The sequence below is a fragment of the Mauremys mutica genome, chromosome 2 (assembly GCF_020497125.1).
Source record: "Mauremys mutica isolate MM-2020 ecotype Southern chromosome 2, ASM2049712v1, whole genome shotgun sequence".
Classification (NCBI taxonomy): Eukaryota; Metazoa; Chordata; order Testudines; family Geoemydidae; genus Mauremys; species Mauremys mutica.
In genome coordinates, this window is record NC_059073.1 from 261,151,935 (window position 1) to 261,169,595 (window position 17,661).

General features: G+C 41.3%; 1 protein-coding gene across 6 annotated transcripts in view; it reads right to left on the bottom strand.

The window, feature by feature from the left end:
- The window catches only part of ARHGAP21 (Rho GTPase activating protein 21), a 209,975-nt gene that overhangs the window by 99,785 nt on the left and 92,529 nt on the right, over positions 1-17,661 (bottom strand). For all 6 annotated transcript variants that reach the window (XM_045003537.1, XM_045003535.1, XM_045003536.1 and 3 more), the window contains exon 4: positions 15,741-15,765. In XM_045003537.1, the coding sequence (XP_044859472.1) occupies positions 15,741-15,765 (25 nt within the window). The remainder of the gene's footprint in view (positions 1-15,740; positions 15,766-17,661) is intronic.

The following is a 17,661-nucleotide window of genomic DNA, read 5'->3' on the forward strand; positions in this document are numbered from 1 at the left end:
GGGTAGCGTGGACGGTGGTAAGGTTGATATCTGTACTATCGTCTTCTGGTCATAGGGGTTTGGATTCCTAAGGACCGGAGAGTTGCCCTTGAATCCTTCATTGAGTGAAGTACCTCATTCGTGGTGGAAGCAAAGAGTTTATCACCATCGAAAGGAAGATCCTCTATGGTACTTTGAGCCTCGCAAGGAAAAAAGGAAGAGGAGAGCCATTAACCTCGGCGCATGACCACTGCAGTAACAGTGGATCTTGCTGCGGTATTGGCTGCATCCAGAGCTGCTTGAAGAGCCCTGCGTGATATGATTTGGCCCTCGGAAACCAAAGCTGTGAACTGTTGTTTCTTTTGATCTGGAATGTGTTCAATAAAGTCCATTAATTTGTTATGGTGGTCATACTTTGCCAGAACAGCAGTATAATTGGCAATTCGAAATTGTAAAGTTGAAGAGGCATACACTTTGCGACCAAGGAGGTCCAAGCATTTGCTTCCTTGTTGACTGGGGTGGAGCGGGAATATTGTTGTTTGTTCCTTTGGTTGGCTGCGTCCACTACCAGTGAGTTTGGCGCAGGATATGAGAAAAGGAATTCAGAGCCCTTAGAGGGAATGAAGTATTTACGGTCCGCTTGTTTGCAGGTAAGCTGGCTTGAGGCTGGAGCCTGCCAGATAGACTTAGCCGGTTCCAGAAGGGCTGCATTGATTGGTAATGCCAGCCTGGATGAAGAAGAGGGTTGCAGGATGTCCGTTAGCTCATGTTGTTGGTCCGGGACTTCCTCTAAGTTGATTCTAAGCTCGCTGGCAACCCTTTTAAAAAGGTCCTGGAATTTTGAAAAATCGTCTGAAGACATTTGAGGGGAGAGAAGTAAGGCTTCTTCAGGCGTTACTTCAGTTGCTACTGGGTCAGGGGCAGGAGTTAATTAATCCTGCAAATGGGAGGGTGCTGCCAAACGTGTCTTATCATTTGGACGTTCGTCTGGTGGTGCCAAGCAAGTGCCGCGCCTCATTGAAGTGGAGTAGCGGGTGTGCTGCCAAGGAAAAGATGCCCATGGGGCCCAATATTGCCATGGTGGTGGGAAAGGCAAAGGTGGTGCCATCCAGGGATTCCCATACCAGGAGGCAGGATCTCGAGGATAGTCTGAGGTAATTTTCCTATGCCCACGGGTGACAGGGGTCCGAGGATGGGAATCTGTATACATCAAAAAGTCACCCTGTATTTCAGGTTCCCCTTCACTGGAAGAAGGCTGTTTGGACCCTGAATCATTCATAGGGGAGAAGCAGTCCTTAAGCAAGGGTGATTGCAGCATAGGTGACACCAGGAGGTCACTTGACTGGGTAAACTGCAGCACTGAGGCAGCTGAAGGTGAAGGCTGAAGCTGATAGAACTGCTGTGAGGGAATCTGGGTCTGCACCAGGAGTTCTCAGTCTTGGCTCAGTGCCAGATGGCGCTGTCAATGCTGGTGCCAGAGCTGGTGCCGCGCTATTAATAGCAGGCTGCGGTGCCTCAGGGAGATACTGGCATGTTGGCACCGCGTTTGTCGCGGTGCCGATGGGTGCCATAATCGAGGCAGGCAACTGAAAGCCTGTAGCCTCGGCACCGGAGCTTCGCACTGCTGCCACAACCACAGGCGGGTTTGGTGCGGTGCCTGAGGAGCCCGGCTCTTCGAAAGTGCTCAAGCAGGGGAGCACAGGTAAGGAAATAGTAGATCTGACTGGAGAGGGTTTGTGTCTGAGGGTTTCTTTTGCGTTTGACAGAAGGTGCCCTCTTTTTGCCATTTTCTTCTGCCTTTTTGAAGCGGGAGAGCTGTGGCGGTGAGCGGAGGCAGAGTCCGCGCCAGGGTCTGAGGCTGACCCTAAGGATTTTTGAAGTAACATGAGTTTAAGTTTTAGCTCCCTGTCTTTTCTCGCTCTGGAGCTTAGTTTAGTGCAGTGAGTACATTTTTGGGGAATGTGGGTCTCCCCCAAGCATTTTATGCACTGCGAGTGTCCATCCGAAAGAGGAATCGGTTCCTTACAGGAGGAGCAGCGCTTAAAGCCTGTGGAGCCAGGCATGTCTGAAGCGGCTGCTGCTGAAAGAATTTTTTTTTTTTTAAAAAACAGTAGGGGAAAAAAAGGGTAAGTAACACTAACTAACAACTAACTAACAAGAAACTAGCTAACTACAAGTTATTTTAAGATGAGGAAAGAAATTCTTTAACGAGTCTGATGAGCTCCGTCTCAAGCCGGGGACGGTAGAGAAGGAACTGAGGGAACCAGCCGCGCATGCTCACTAAGAGGTATACTCAGAGCAGGGGGGGCAGGCTCTGTGCATGCGTGGCCGGTACGAGTACTGATGCAGAAATCTCTGATCAAAGACGTAGGGGCACACCGACACCTGGAGTGGAGCACGCACAGGGACATCTCTCGAAGAAGAACTGCCTGTGTTCCACACTTTGAGCTCCTAAATACAGATATTCTCACTAAACTGTAAATGTATTTTCCCTTGTTGGATAAAGTGTGAAGGTTACAATTATGACAGAGGGTTTATCTACATAAACATTCAGTTCGTGGCAAGCATGGCGGGGTGGGAATCTACCCCACACTAGCCGTTAGTGAGCATCAGCAGGGTCCACACGGAGTTAGTGTGCGACAGACCAGTGCGGGATAGATTTATACCCCAGCTTACCACAAAAATGTTCTCATATCTTTGGTACTTGAAGCCCAAGGCCATCTCCTCTCAGTTTTAAATATGAACCCAATATTGAACATTCCAGAACATGCAGTTCAGTTTTGGGGCAAGAATAAAACTGGAAACCTACTTTTCTTTTTCTTCTATTCAAACAGAGCAGTTCTACAAAGGATGAGCGTAGGACCTAAAATCACTGTGGAGAAATAAATCATAAGGCTTTTAAACAAGACCTTTAATAAAAGCCAGATGACACAAAACTATGAATGACCACTGGTTGATGTTCCATAGCCCCTCACTTGACAAGTAGTGGCCACAGGATACAGAAGGCCCATCTCTGCTAAAACAATGACAATATTTTCTAAATGAATATCATCTTTTTAACCCCCCCTCCTCCCCGGAAGTATTAAGCACTGGAACCAGTGGAAGATGGCTTTGGTAATGCTGACTAAACACACAGATAGGTAACCCTCTTCCAGAATTGCCAAGCTAAAACATTCAAGAATCACTAGTTAGATTAAAAAGCCAATCTCATGGTGTGTGGTCTTTTCAGACTGAAAATTAAATCTTAAATGCACACAAAAAATTCACTCAAAAATGCAGGCAACACATCTGGCTAATACTGTCTCAACTCCTGGGATAAGGTACTAATCACGCTCTCTCTCCCCCCTTCCCCTTTTCCTAGACTCCAAGTTCCTTTCCATCCAGAAGGGGCACTCCCCCATTTACTAACTCCCCCATAATGCATTCTTCCTCAGTGTTCTGTCCCCTACATTCACCACCATTGCCTTTTGTTCATGCAAAGCATACAGTGGGTTAATTTCTGAAAGCATTGTATCAATCCAAGACCACAAAGTTTGTGGGTGGAATTAAGTTCATTCAGAACAAGAGCTGTCACTGAAGTCAACTTTCTATATCTGCAGGAGAAAAACACAAGAAGTGATATATAAGGCTAATATTCTCAACACGAAAGAACACTTGACTTTCTCTATCATACCAGCACCTACCCAGAGCCAGAACACAGGCTTAAAATACCAGGTTAGAATTTTTATAACTTAAATACTTTAAATGTAGACACCTAAATCAATAATTAGGTTCCTAAGTAAGTAGCTTGATTTTTAGGGTACTAAGCACCCACAGATCCCAAGGAAATCAAAGACATGAAGTCTTATAGTAGCTCATCCATTTGTGTTCCCTTACAAGAGAGGAAACTGAGCAGTTCACATATTACAGGTAGCATTCACTGTTGGGGAAAGATGAGAAATTGAAATGATGGTAGTTGCTATGGATACTGCTACAGAAAAATAGGAGAGAAAATGGAATGAGCTAGAATATAATGAACTATAATACCAAAATATCTTGTAGGAATTAGATTTCTGATCTCAATTTTTTTTGTGCCATAATATAACACAATACACTGAAATAAGTTTGTTCAGTTTTCAGGCTAAAAGAGGAATTCAGTAGAAAGGCCAATCACTATTTACTTATAATTTATGAGTATAAAGGGTATTTTTGAGAATCATCTCAAAACAGTTTCAAAATAATATTTTAGATCAAAGAAAGAAAACCAAATACTGAATAGCTTTAGTGGAATACATCAAATGAAATATCCTAAGTATCCATGCATTAACATTTTCCACTGTTCACTAGTCAACTACTTATTAGTATTAGCCCAAGACAACACGTCTGACCTTTTTTCCAAAATTAAAGTGAGAAAATCAAGATGCTCATTCTGTCCTCTTGGTAGAGATATCAGAACATGACCTGTTTTTTCCTCAAACTTAATACATCCGGCAACTGCAACATAATGAGTATAGTTGACATACAGCGTGTGTGTGTGTGTGTGTAATCATTCAAAAAAGTGTTACAATCCTGTTTTAGAAACATTTGTGGATTAATGCAACCCAGGGGTGCAATTTTTCAGTGCAATCAGACAATGAGTATGTTGTAAACTGTCCAAGGAATTCTTGTGTGAATTAAATGTGAAATTTGTGTTCAAACACTTCTAGTGTGAATGAACAAGAATAAACATTTGCTAGTCATTCCTGTACATACAGCAGTTACTGCACTAAATTATTTCAGTCTCAGTGTGAATTCAGGATAGAATCATTTTCATCATTTTCTAATGAACAGCATATGAAAAAAGGTAATAATAAACACTGAACATATGACTCCCAGATACTAGCAGAGCTGCCACTAAGAATATTAAATTGTATTTCTACTTCATACATACACACCCACACACCCCTACCATCACAAAGTTGTGACTATTTGTAGACAGAAAATTAAATATCAAAACAAGTTTCTGAAAAATACCGCCACCCCCCCCCCCAGTGTAGACATACCCCAGCACTCCAGGGATATCAACAGAAGAGCGTTCCACTTGCTAAATTCCTTGTTTTACCGATTTTAACTATATCCATGGTAAACACACAATGAAATTACTTAAGAGTGGATGGAACCATGGCTAATCAACATGGGATGGCAAACGTCAAATAATCAGCAACTCTCTCAAAGATATAGAGAGATGACAATGCTTATCTGAGGTTCTTCTATTATGGATTAGCACTGTGATTTCCAAACTTTTGAAAGGTGACTCCGTCCCACACTAGTCAGAAAAATGAAAACTAATGCCTATTACCATCCAATCCCATGGCATGTTGTTAAAGTCTTACACATCTTGATTCACAGTGTATCTTCCACCTTTTTCCTGCCCCATGCAACAGCGAGCTCTTTTAGAGGGGTTCAGTCCACAATGTGATACTAACAGGCCAGATGCCAGAACATGGCAGAGTTTCAGGACAATTCACTTGTATGAGAACAAAGAAGTGTTCGTATACATTCAAACTAATTCACTCGTATGCGGATAAAGATCAAAGAAGATGTTGATTGCACTGTTTTCATCCGTAGTTCGCTATTACAATACTTCTACATTGTGTACCCTGTAATTAATTAACCCTAGATCAAAAGTGTGTGTTAGTACTAAAATGAGAATGTACTTGATGTGTAAACTTCATGAAGACTAATGAAGGATTGTTGTGTGCTATAACATTAAAATTTGTATTGTGTATATCTCTGTAATTACATTTACCCATCAAATGTGATTGGAGCCTTGGAAATGTAAATGAAGGTGGTGGATAACCTCAAAGCAAGGTTCAACAATATGGAAGTGCAGACTGAGTCTGATTTCTGTTTATCAAAACCCATGTGGGAGAAGACACTATTCAGGTTATTTTCTGGAGAAGCTACAAAATGGATTTCAAGGAATGATCCTGTACCTATGAACTATTTGGATACACAGACAGATCCACAAAGTTATTTTGCTTAATCCTGAGAGATTTATGGAGTATATTACTACATCTCTGCTATCATTTTGTACTTACACACTTAGACTCACCTATTAATGTATTTTACATGCTTTAACCTCTTAATAACTCTCCCTTATTCTTAGCCAATAGATCTTTAGTTAATTTACTAGAGAAATTAGCTGCCAGTACTGTCTTTAAATCATAGAATATTAGGGTTGGAAGGGAGCTCAGGAAGTCATGTAGTCCAACCCCCTGCTCAAAGCAGGACCAATCCCCAGACAGATTTTTGCCCCAGATCCCTAAATGGCCCCCTCAAGGATTGAACTCATAACCCTGGGTTTAGCAGCTCAATGCTCAAACCACTGAGCTATCCCTCCTTCTCCCTCCCCTTTTTTTTTTTTTTTAATTTAAACCAAACCACCTTGGGCAGGGCCCCCATCATCTCATTTGATAAATAATATATGGATATACCTATCCCATAGAACTGGAAGGGACCCTGAAAGGTCATTGAGTCCAGCCCCCTGCCTTCATTAGCAGGACCAAGTACTGATTTTGCCCTAGATCCCTAAGTGGCCCCCGTCAAGGATTGAACTCACAACCCTGGGTTTGGCAGGCCAATGCTCAAACCATTGAGCTATCCCTCCCCCTCCCTTTAGTGTGTGATCGAGGGCATCTGTTGACCTGGGGTAAGTGACTGACCCTTTGGGGTTAGGAGGAAGCCAGGGGTTCTCAAACTTCATTGCATCACGACCCCCTTCTGATAACAAAAATTACTACATGACCCCAGCAGAATTTCACTAGAATAATTCCTAGAGCATATCCTTTATACAAACATCCAATCTTCATTTAAAATTTGTCAGTGATGGAGCATCCACCTGATCCCTGACAAGTTATTACAACAGTTAATTACTCTCATTGTTAAAAATGTACACCTTACTTCCACTCTGAATTTCCCAGCCATTTGATTGTGTTATACCTTCCTCTGCTACACTGAAGAGTCCACTATCAAATATTTGTTCCTCGTGTAGGTGCTTATAGATTGGTGCTTAAGTCACCCCTTAACCTTCTCTTTATTAAGCAGATTGAGCTCCCTGAGACTGTCACTATAAGGCATGTTTTCTAATAATTTATTTATGCCCATTACTCTTCTCTGAACCCTCTCCAATTTATCAACATCCTTCGTGAACTATAGACACCAGAACTGGACACAATTTTCCAGCAGCAGTCACCCTGGTGCCAAATATAGGAGGTAAAATAATCTTTCTACTCCTACTTCAGGTTCCCCTGTTTATGCATTCAAGGATTGCACTAGCCCTTCTAACCACAGCATCACACTGGGAGCTCACGTTTAACTGATTATCCACCACGACCCCCAGATCTTTTTCAGTCACTGTTTCCCAAGAGAGATTCCTGTGACCTCCTGGTGCCAAATGGCAGAGGGCGCAGGGTGATTATTGAGTTTTACAAGAATCCTCTGGGTCAGACATATGCATAATAGCTCACCAAAGGGTGGCATGTGAGATCTCTCCAAGAGTCAGTAGTCAACTGGTTGTCAAAAATCACTGAAATATATGTATGGCTAATATTATGGAATTATATATCTATACTAAAAGTTATGTTCTTAACCAAGAACATTTCTGGAGCAAGGCTGGTCACCAGTTGGTGACATACTCCCTCTCTGAAAGGAACATTTCCGAGGTGACAAACACCAATGTCCCTGTCTGGCCATTTATTTATTGTATGCTTCATAACGTAGGCCTGTTTGCATACAGACCCACAGACAAAAGAAGAGTGTGAAAAATCTACAAGAGTGGTGAAACACAGCAGGGCTGTCCTGTTTGTGACCAAAAAAAGGATTGTTAGGGTATATCTGAAGGATACAAGGAAACAAAGGATCCTTCACCTAGGAGGCAAATGGACAGCATACTTGTCTCATGAAAAAAGATACCACAGCCAAACCTGAGTGAAAATCGCTGCAAGCTTGCAGAGGAGCTTGTTGAACCATTAATGTTGATTTTCAAAGAGTCTTGGAACACTGGGGAAGTTCCAGAAGACTGAAAGAAAGCTAATGTTGTGCCAGTATTTAAAAAGGGCAAATCAGGTGACCCAGGCAATTGTAGGCCTGTTAGTCGGACATCAATCCTGGGTAAGAAAAGGGAACATCTAATAAGGGACTTGAATCAGGCGTCAACTGCTACATTTTGTTAAAAAAAATAAAACCCAAAAAACACATTGTATCCGCCCCAAATTTTCAGCACGATCTCTGAGCAAAGTTTGAATTTTCTGAGGATTTTCAAGGAAATCAGTTATTTCTGTTCTGTATTTGGAAAGAAGCAGGATGATGTACTCATAATGAGGATGATGAACCACTGTGCACTCCATTACTGACTAAAGAGGACATTAAAACTACATTAATTATGGATAAGAATTTTTATGTCAGCAGCCCTACATAGCTTGCACTCAAGACTCCTTAGAGTTGGCTCAGGAGATCTCTGATCCAGTGATAACTTTAAAAAAAAAAGTTGGAATACCAGAATATTGGAAAAGTATTAATGTTGTGCCAATATTCAAAGAGGAAGAGAGAGATGACCTGAGTAATTATAAACTCATTAGTCTGACATCAATATGGTTTTATTGAAAGTCAGCCTTGTCCAACACACTATATTTCACTTTTTGATGTGATTAGAGGTTTGGTTGATTAAAGGAACTACATAAATGTAATGTACTTAATTTTGTAAGGCATTTGGCTTAATATCACACAATGTTCCGATTTAAAAAATTGGCGCTATAGAATATCATAGAAAACACATTAAATGGATTAAGAATGAATGTGGAATGAATAATTTTAAAAGAATAAAAGCTACCGCAAAACAAACCTGTTGTCCTCCAGACAGCTCTATTAAGAAATAGATACTGGATAGATGTGAAAAAACACTTGTCAATGGGGAATCATCGTAGAACGAGGCTTTTCTAGTGGGGTTCCACAGGGATCAGTGTTAGCCCCAGCATTATTCAATATTTTCATCAATGATCAAGAAGTAAATATAAAATCACTACTGACAAAATTTGCAGACAACACCAAATGAAGGGGACAGGTCGCTGATACAGCAATCTGGATCATTTGGTAAGCTGGGCCCATTCAAACAAAATGAATTTCAATACACCCAAATGCAAAGTTATAAATCTAGAAACAAAGTAACAAAGTATGCAGGCCAAACCTAGAGAATATAGGGGGGGGGGGTCGGATCCTGGAAAGCAGTGACCCTGAAAAGCATTAAGAGGTATACTGGACAAGCAACTAAGCATGAGGTCCCAGTGCAAAACTATGGCAAAAATGGCTAATGCAATCCTTGGATATATAAACAAAAGAGTAGAGAGGGCTGTAAACAAATGCCTTGCACTCAGATTTAAAGAGCTCCATCTGTTTAAATTCATCAACAAGAAGACTGAGAGATGGATTTTATTACACTGTAAAAATACCTTTACAGGAAGAAATACCAGGTACTTAAAGGCTCTAATCTAGTTGAGAAAGATGGAACAACTTTGATGCCATGGCTGGAAATTAAAGTCCGACAAATTCATATTAGAAATAAGGCACGCATTTTTAGTAGTGAAGGTGATTAATGATTGGAACAAACTTTGAAGGAAAGTGACAGTCTCCACCTCTTGATATCTTCAAATCAAGACTGGTTGCCTTTCTAGAAAACATGCTTTAGCCAAACATAACTTACTGGGCGCTTTGGAGGGGGGAAATTGTATGTCCAGTGTTATTCAGGTTCATTAGATAATCTAATGGCCCTTTCTGTCTTTAAACATTCTTATGCACAATCATTAGCCAACAGACAGTATGGTTTATGTTGACTACTTCTGTTCTCTAGTGTGGTACACGGAAGGCTTTTTGAGAGGAATACATCCATAGTAACGTTCCCTCCATTTGAAATAGAGGACTAACATGGGGAAAGGATTTGGCATTTCAGGGACATTTGTGTTGTAATGGGTAACATCTTTAAGAATGGAATGGTAATTTTGTGAAAGACCAAAAGTTATCCGGAACCAAATAAAGAATTTCTTGAAGACCAGGGCCTGACCTCTGACACAGTAGCTGCCACTGTCTCGTATCCTATCTCTATCCTCAACAAAACATGTTGCTAACTAAACTATGGCAATCACCAGATGTGTATTAGATCCCTAATCAAATACTTTGACAGAATTACTGGCCTAATGGATGGGGGGAAAGCAGAAGATGTGATGTAACTTGATTTTAGTAAGGCTTTTGAGACAGTCCCACATGACCTTCTCATAAGAAAATTAGGGAAATGTGGTTTAGTCTAGTTTAATTTATTAAAAGGTGGGTGCATAACTGGTTGAAGGATGGTACTCAAAGTCAAACTGAGAGGGCATATCTAGTGGGCAGTCCTGGGTCTGGTACAATTCAGTATTTTCATAAATGATTTTGATTTGGAGAGGAGAATATGCTTATAATCTGCAGATGACACTAAAATGGGAGGGACTGCTAGCACGTTAGAGGACAGGATTAGAACTCAAAATTACCTTGACAAATTGGAGAATTGGTCTGAAATCAACAAGATGAAATTCAATAAAAAATAAGAACAAAATACCCCAATATAAACGTGCTAAAGGAAAAATAAGCAAGCATGTTACTGCAGTCTCATAAGTGATACTGCCTTAATATATAAATAAAAAACGTTCCTTAAGCTTAAACCTATTTAATGAAGTTGCCACTAGATGGCTCCTTTGGATTACGTATTTCCCAATAACTCTGTTCCATAAAACAACAACAAATTTGAGTGATCCCCAGATGGGATACCCTACCACCACTCAAACATACATCAGTTTGCATGTACAAAAGCAACTTCTGGTAACTTTCCATGTTCAATTACCTGCTTTCTTACATAGGCCATTTATTAACGATTCCTTGTAAAGGACTATGTAAGCACACCTTAATTTTGGCACACCATAATTTTACTAAACTAACTGATTTCTACTTTAAGACATTACATGAAACTAATTCATTCATTCGATTACAAAAAGCATATGGGTATAGGCTTCCCGATTTGATCCCCTGCATGCTAGCTATTTTGGGAACAGGTAATGTAAAATTGAAACAGCTTCAGCACCACTGCAGCAGCCTTTTTCATTCTGGCAACTGCACCCACCTGTTTGTCTACACCCAGACTACCTTGAGTTTTCTTGCAGCAAGACTTCAGAGCACCCTGGATGAAAGCAAGACTTCAGAGCAGTAGGTGAAAGCAGGTCCAACATCTTAAGCTCCTAGGACTATCCCATCCAAAAAAACAAACACAATCGAGGATGATCTCCACAATGTGCTGTGCCTTTTGCTTTTCTTGAAGTCTAATATCATATACATATCAGAGTAGAACATGCTGAAATAGTAATAACCCTTCTGCTGTTTGGACCAAGTGTCCTGCCTTATACTGTTTAGGGTACTAAAGGATGTTCTAGCAACACATGAACACTTGATCACATATTAAGATAAAAACAAGCAAGCCTGGCAATTCACCTTACCTATCTTCAGCTAATACTGCCCCTCCTCTAATCTTTCCACATCTGCATTCTCTCCCCCTGACCACCACTTATATTTAAGGATATGATTTCATTACTGTTGTCAGCATCCCTCCACCCTCACCCCACGCAGCAAAGCTCTGCGGTATCAGCACATACACACACATCCCTACAGGCAATGGGACTCAGGCTTCAGCCTCCCACCCGGCGGTCAGTCCCACCACAGACAGGTCGTGGGCCTCCAAGAAGTTTTGTTTATTGCCTACAATCTGTCTGACTTTTGCCAAAAAATAACCATGACCTCAAACAATCATATTTAATGCCACCCACTCTGCCCCTACTGCTTCTGTGATCAAATCACCATTGATGACCTGCTATTATCACGTCCCTTCCTCACTTCTACTGACTAGTCAAATCCCTCCCCTTCAGTTTTGATTCCTGTGCCGCTCTCTCCCAAATGCCATTCCACCATCTTATACCTTTGTTTTGGTGCACCCTGAGTATTTGATTCCTCCTTTTCTGCACTGCTGAATGCTTCCTGAGAAAATTCCGTGAGTAAACAGGCTTCTTCCACTACACATCTTCTCTCAAAAGCACGTTTTTTCCCCCCACTCTTAATAAAAGCTATGCACATAATTTATGGATCTTCATCAACTCCTCCCCTTTGCCCCATACACCTAGACAGCCCAAATCTGGTCATTGCTTCCTCCACTAATTCTTTATATCAACCTTTTCTTTCAGTTCAAACAAACCTCTTGTCCATGCTTTCATTGTTTCTTCATTACTGTATCTACCCACTCTGATTTCCACATCACTACCCTATAATCCATGCAAAGTGGATAACTAAGAACATACACTTTTGCCAATTGATCTGATCATGTGAATAATGCCCCATAGTCCTTCAAATCTTGTCTTTATTTCACTACTCTGCCCCCAACTGCAATGCCAGCTCCAATATCCAATTCGTCCAGTTGCCACACAAAACCATTTCCCTACTTTCTTCCACATTGTTCCTGGCTACGTAGAACCTCGCTGAGCATCTCTATAAAGCCACTCCCCTATTCTGATTCAAGTCCCTTCATAGGATCCCATTTCATTCACGAAGTTGACAAGAAATTAGCCAATGAGACTTGTAGGTGTTTTTATTCCTCACACACACACACACAAATCTTCACTATGCAGGACACTGGTTCTTGTGAGCAGTCACGTTATGTTACTGATGCTACCCCTTTTCTTCTCTATCAACTCCATCTTACTACGCCCTTTGTTATACTCTCTCTAATATTGCGTGTCATCTTCCCAGGGCAGGGTTCATGTCTGAGGTGTATTGCAAGGCACCTAGGACGTTTTAAGTTGCTGAATAAATAATCTTATGACTTTAGTGTAAACTGTTAACCAATTTATTATTTCAGAAAAGGAAACTTGTCCCCACCTTGTACTCAGCCCATCGTATAATGTGGTACATTTTGGGACTGTTGCTTTCCCTCTGAACCATTAGGTATGGGCCATTGAGAAATAAAGCTCAGGGAGGCTATTCAAATGAACAAAATTTGAGGTAAATAAATATTGATCTATGCCTCTCGCTGATCAGGTTATCCCTATGACCAAATGGGGGAGTGCTGCAACACCTTGTCAATAACAAATGCATTTAGTTTCAGGGTTGTGGTTCATTGGTTATTGTATGTTCTGTACTTGTTCCATGCACAAGACTGACTCCTTTCAGCACCAAAGGCAAGGATGTTCCTTGCTGTGTGTGCCTGTGCCAAGGGAGTAATGGAGTGGTACTCTCCTCTGCAGGCTACATGTCCAGTGTATCCTAGCACAGATGAGAACACACTCTCCATATGGCTATTACTTCCTTTCTGGCACTGATTGGCAGGAAATAGGTGGTCAGAGACTGAGCACAGGCATGGCTCCACCCCAGAACATGCTAGCCAATGCAGCTGAGCTGGTGGGAGTGGGGGGGGATGTTGAAGTATGAAGGAATTAATCTGCTCCACCAGTAGAGGAAAAGGAGAGCCAAGGAGATTCACAGTTCCTTCCCTAGTCTGCTCCTGAGGCACCACAGCCACACACACCACACACAAAATACCAATTTGAGATAGTGTCCTTTTAACTTTCTTTAAACAAAGCGTGCTGCTCTCCAGAGAGATCTGTATTGGAATGTGCCAGTCTTCAGAGAGCTGCACTTGTTCATTAAACTCAATGCTGATCCAAACACTTGATGTTTGGTTCAGTCACTTGCTTTGGGCCCAATCAAATCTTTTGCATTCCCAAAAATCCCCCCATAATCAATGGGAGTTACAGATGAGCAAGGACAGTCTGATTAGGCCCCATTAATTTGCAAGCCAAATTCTTCTCACAGACCAAAACCACTTATTGGAAGGAAGGAAAGAAAATACAAGGAAGAAGGGGGCAGGGAAGAGACAACAGTAAGTGCCAAAGGAAAAATTAAATTAAGCAGGAATGAGATGTTGCTCTGGTTTCTAAAATGTTAATATTTGCAATTAAATAAAGGGGGAGCAAAAAAATTGCACACAGAAGGCTGGAAAAAATAGGTTAGGGTTTTTCCTCTAATTTAAGTGCAGTGTAAAATCTTTTACATATACATTTATTTTCTTGAATCTCTCTAAACTATGTTCAACAGGTCTTATTTCAGAGGGAATGAAAAATGAGAATGGCAGAATATTGGAGCTGATGAGAAGACAAATTAATGCTGTTAAAATTCTGAGGGACATGTAGTTAGGTTCATAGGCAGCTATTTTTCTAAAAGTTACATGCCACATTTGTGGGTAAGTTTTAGCTTATTTCAATCCCAGCCAATGTTATGCATTAGATTTATATCCTGAACTCTCCAAGTGCTGGCTTGCTTTCACCAGAACAAACTGATCTGAAGCCATAAAGTTATTATTACTTGCCCACAATATATAGAGAAAATAGTTTGTATACAGAATCAGGCTCCAGTCCTGCATTGTGATTTGTGCAGGTGGACCACTGTACCTCTGTGGAGTGCTACTGAAGTCAACAGGACTGCACCTGTGTGGATCATAATGAAGGATCATGGCCTTAGCATTAAAAAACTAAATCAGTTGGTTTCTCACAAAGTACTCATATGAGAACTACAGTATTACAGTTATTCCATGAAGTTTATACAGTACACTTCATAGCACAGCCACTATTACTTACATCAGGGGTTCTCAAACGGGGGGTCGTGACCCCTGAGAGGGTCGGAAGGTTATTATGTGAGAGGGTCATGAGGTCAGCCTCCACCCACAAACCCCACTTCTCCTCCAACATTTATAATAGAGTTAAATATAAAAATGTGTTTTTCATGTATAAGGCGATCACACTCAGAGGCTTGCTGTACGAAAGGGGTCACCAATGCAAAAGTTTGAGAACCACTGACCGGGGTGAAAGTAACGTACAGGATTTACCGGTACTGCCAGAGTCCTGAGGGGGCATGGCCTCATCTGGAAGAGGCGGGGCCTCTCAAGATTTAAAGGCCCTGGGGCACCAGCTGTGGCTGGGAGCCCCAGGGCCTTTAAATCAACCCCGGGGCTCCCAGCTGCAGAAGTGTCTGGGAGCCCCCGGGGCAAATTAAAGGGCCCGGGGCTCCGGCCACTGCAGAGTTCCAGGCCCTTTAAATCCTGGCCCCAGCCTGGCTGCCAGAGCTGCGGGGGGGGATTGAAAGGGCTCAGAGCTCCCCGCCGCTGCAGGAGCTCCGAGCCCTTTAAATCCCGGCTGCTGAGCTACAGGCGGGATTGAAAGGACTCTGGGCTCCCCGCAGCAGCGGGGAGCTCTGAGCCCTTTAAATCCTAGCCCCAGTCCGGGCACCGGAGCTGCAGGAGGGATTTAAAGGGCTCATAGCTCGCGGCGGGGAGCCCAGAGCCCTTTAAATCCCCGCCGCGGAAGCCGGTGCGGTCCGGCACGACGTACTTGCTCTTGCTGGTACGCCGTACCAGACTGTACCAGCTTACTTTCACCTCTGCCACTGACTTACATAATACACTGCTTTTCAAGTTAAAAAAAAAAGTTAAGGGTGATAGAATACATTGCCTCTTGCGCTTAATGGACTTCTGCTCCAATGCCATGTGAAGACCAATAAAAAAACACTTGCACTGTCACACACGTAATTTTTAACTCAGAGATCTTAAATAGCCAGTACAGCGCATACCCATTACTTTATTGATTAATGATAATCAAGGAATACTAAAAAATAATAATAATACGTACCTCCTCTATTTCCATTTTCTTCATCCTGTCAAACAAAAACAACACACAATTAAAATGTAAAATTTACCAAATGGAAGAAAACATGTACGGACAAGGTTTTCAAAAATGGGTGCCTCGTTAGGCTTGTAAACCCATACTTAGGCACCTAAATAAGTGGTCTGATGTTCATGGGAGAGGCTGGATGTTTAGTAATTTTTAAAATTAGGCATTAATTACTGAAAATCTTGGCAAGGTGTATACACCTCTACCCCAATATAACGCTGTCCTCGGGAGCCAAAACATCTTACCGCATTATAGGTGAAACCGCGTTATATCGAACTTGCTTTGATCCACTGGAGTGCGCAGCCCCGCCCCCCCGGAGCGCTGCTTTACCACATTATATCCGAATTTGTGTTATATCGGGGTAAACGTGTATTTAAACAAACAAATCTCATCTTACTTCCTTGATATGTCACACAGCAGCAGTCACATGGCATTATTTGAGTCAAGAAAATATAAATTGCAAAGCTGTACAGCATATGTGCAATTAATCTAAAATTGAAGGGAGAGGTTCCACATTTTTTGTCTATCAATGACTCATAAAATTGGTTCACTTTATAAGTTTGAAGTATTTTCTAACTGCAAATCCTGCAAACTCCTCCTGAAATCTAAACATCAAGCTTTGTCTGTCTGTAATAGAAGTTTCTACACTTAGAATAGCTTTGGTGACAAATTTGTTGATGATGATGCTCCTTCTCTGATAGTTGCACTGACTTTTCAATATTAACAACTAAAAACTGAGTTGCATCAGTGCAGTATGCAGCTATAACTTGAAAATACTCAGGAAGGAGAAGCTGAATAAGCAGTTGCCTTTTTTACATAGTCAATTTTCTGTCCAGAACTCGTTATAACGTCAATATGGAGATTCAGTAGCAACTCCACAGTTAAGGTCAACCTCCTATTCCATATTAAGGCTGATTTTATCTGCTCCCTGACTTCATCAAAATTCTACCAATTTGGAAACTGACGTGGCCTTACAAAGTAGAACCCTTTCTGGAAAATTTAAGGCAAAAAGACATTAAGAAATATGAGGGGTCTCTTCCCAGCCGCCCAAAAATAAAAAAAATAAAAAATAAAAAAAATCCAACCCCTTCAATTTTATTTTATTTTATTTTTTTTTTAAAAAGCAGCTTGGCCTAGGAATTTACTTAGCTTTGCCTTCACTAGTTCACCTCATTCTGAATGAGGCCATGTCAGCCAAGCCAAGGCAAAGCTAGAAGTTATTTGGTAATCTTACCTGTGTAATCTGTTTAAGTGAAGCCCTAGTTCCAAATTTCCAGGCTGCTTCCATTAAAACCACAAAAAAATCTACATCTTTCTCCTATTAATTTTGTTTTCCTGTAATGACAGCTTTTCATCCCAACCTTTACTCCAGGTTAATGATTTTTTTGTTGCCTAAAAGTTTATAATATGTGGTACAATATAGACCAGGGAAAGGTCCCTCTAGCTATAACACATCTCATTGTGATACAGCAATTCAGTATAATCTGCATCACAATACGTTGTCACTACAGCACAGAAGTTACCAATGAGTCTGCTGAAGCTTTAAAAACCTCAACACAAAAAATTAACTTTAAAAAGGATTGAGCTAGTAAGGATCACATGTGTCTCTCTAAAAAGCAGATATACTGTACTATAACAATTGTATCAATCAGGTGAATTTTGAGAATAGCCAGTTGTATACCTTTGCATTTTTGTACAATACTGACTGTTCAGTACTTCAGTAAAAACACTGTCCCAGAGAACAACTAGTGTTAAGAGTCATTATTACTGCACTTGCTTCCTGTAACAGTTCAACATGTTTTGAACTATGATCACCCAACAGGATTGCAGTATACAATTACATAAATGGCAAACATCTGTATTTATCTAGTTTCTACCC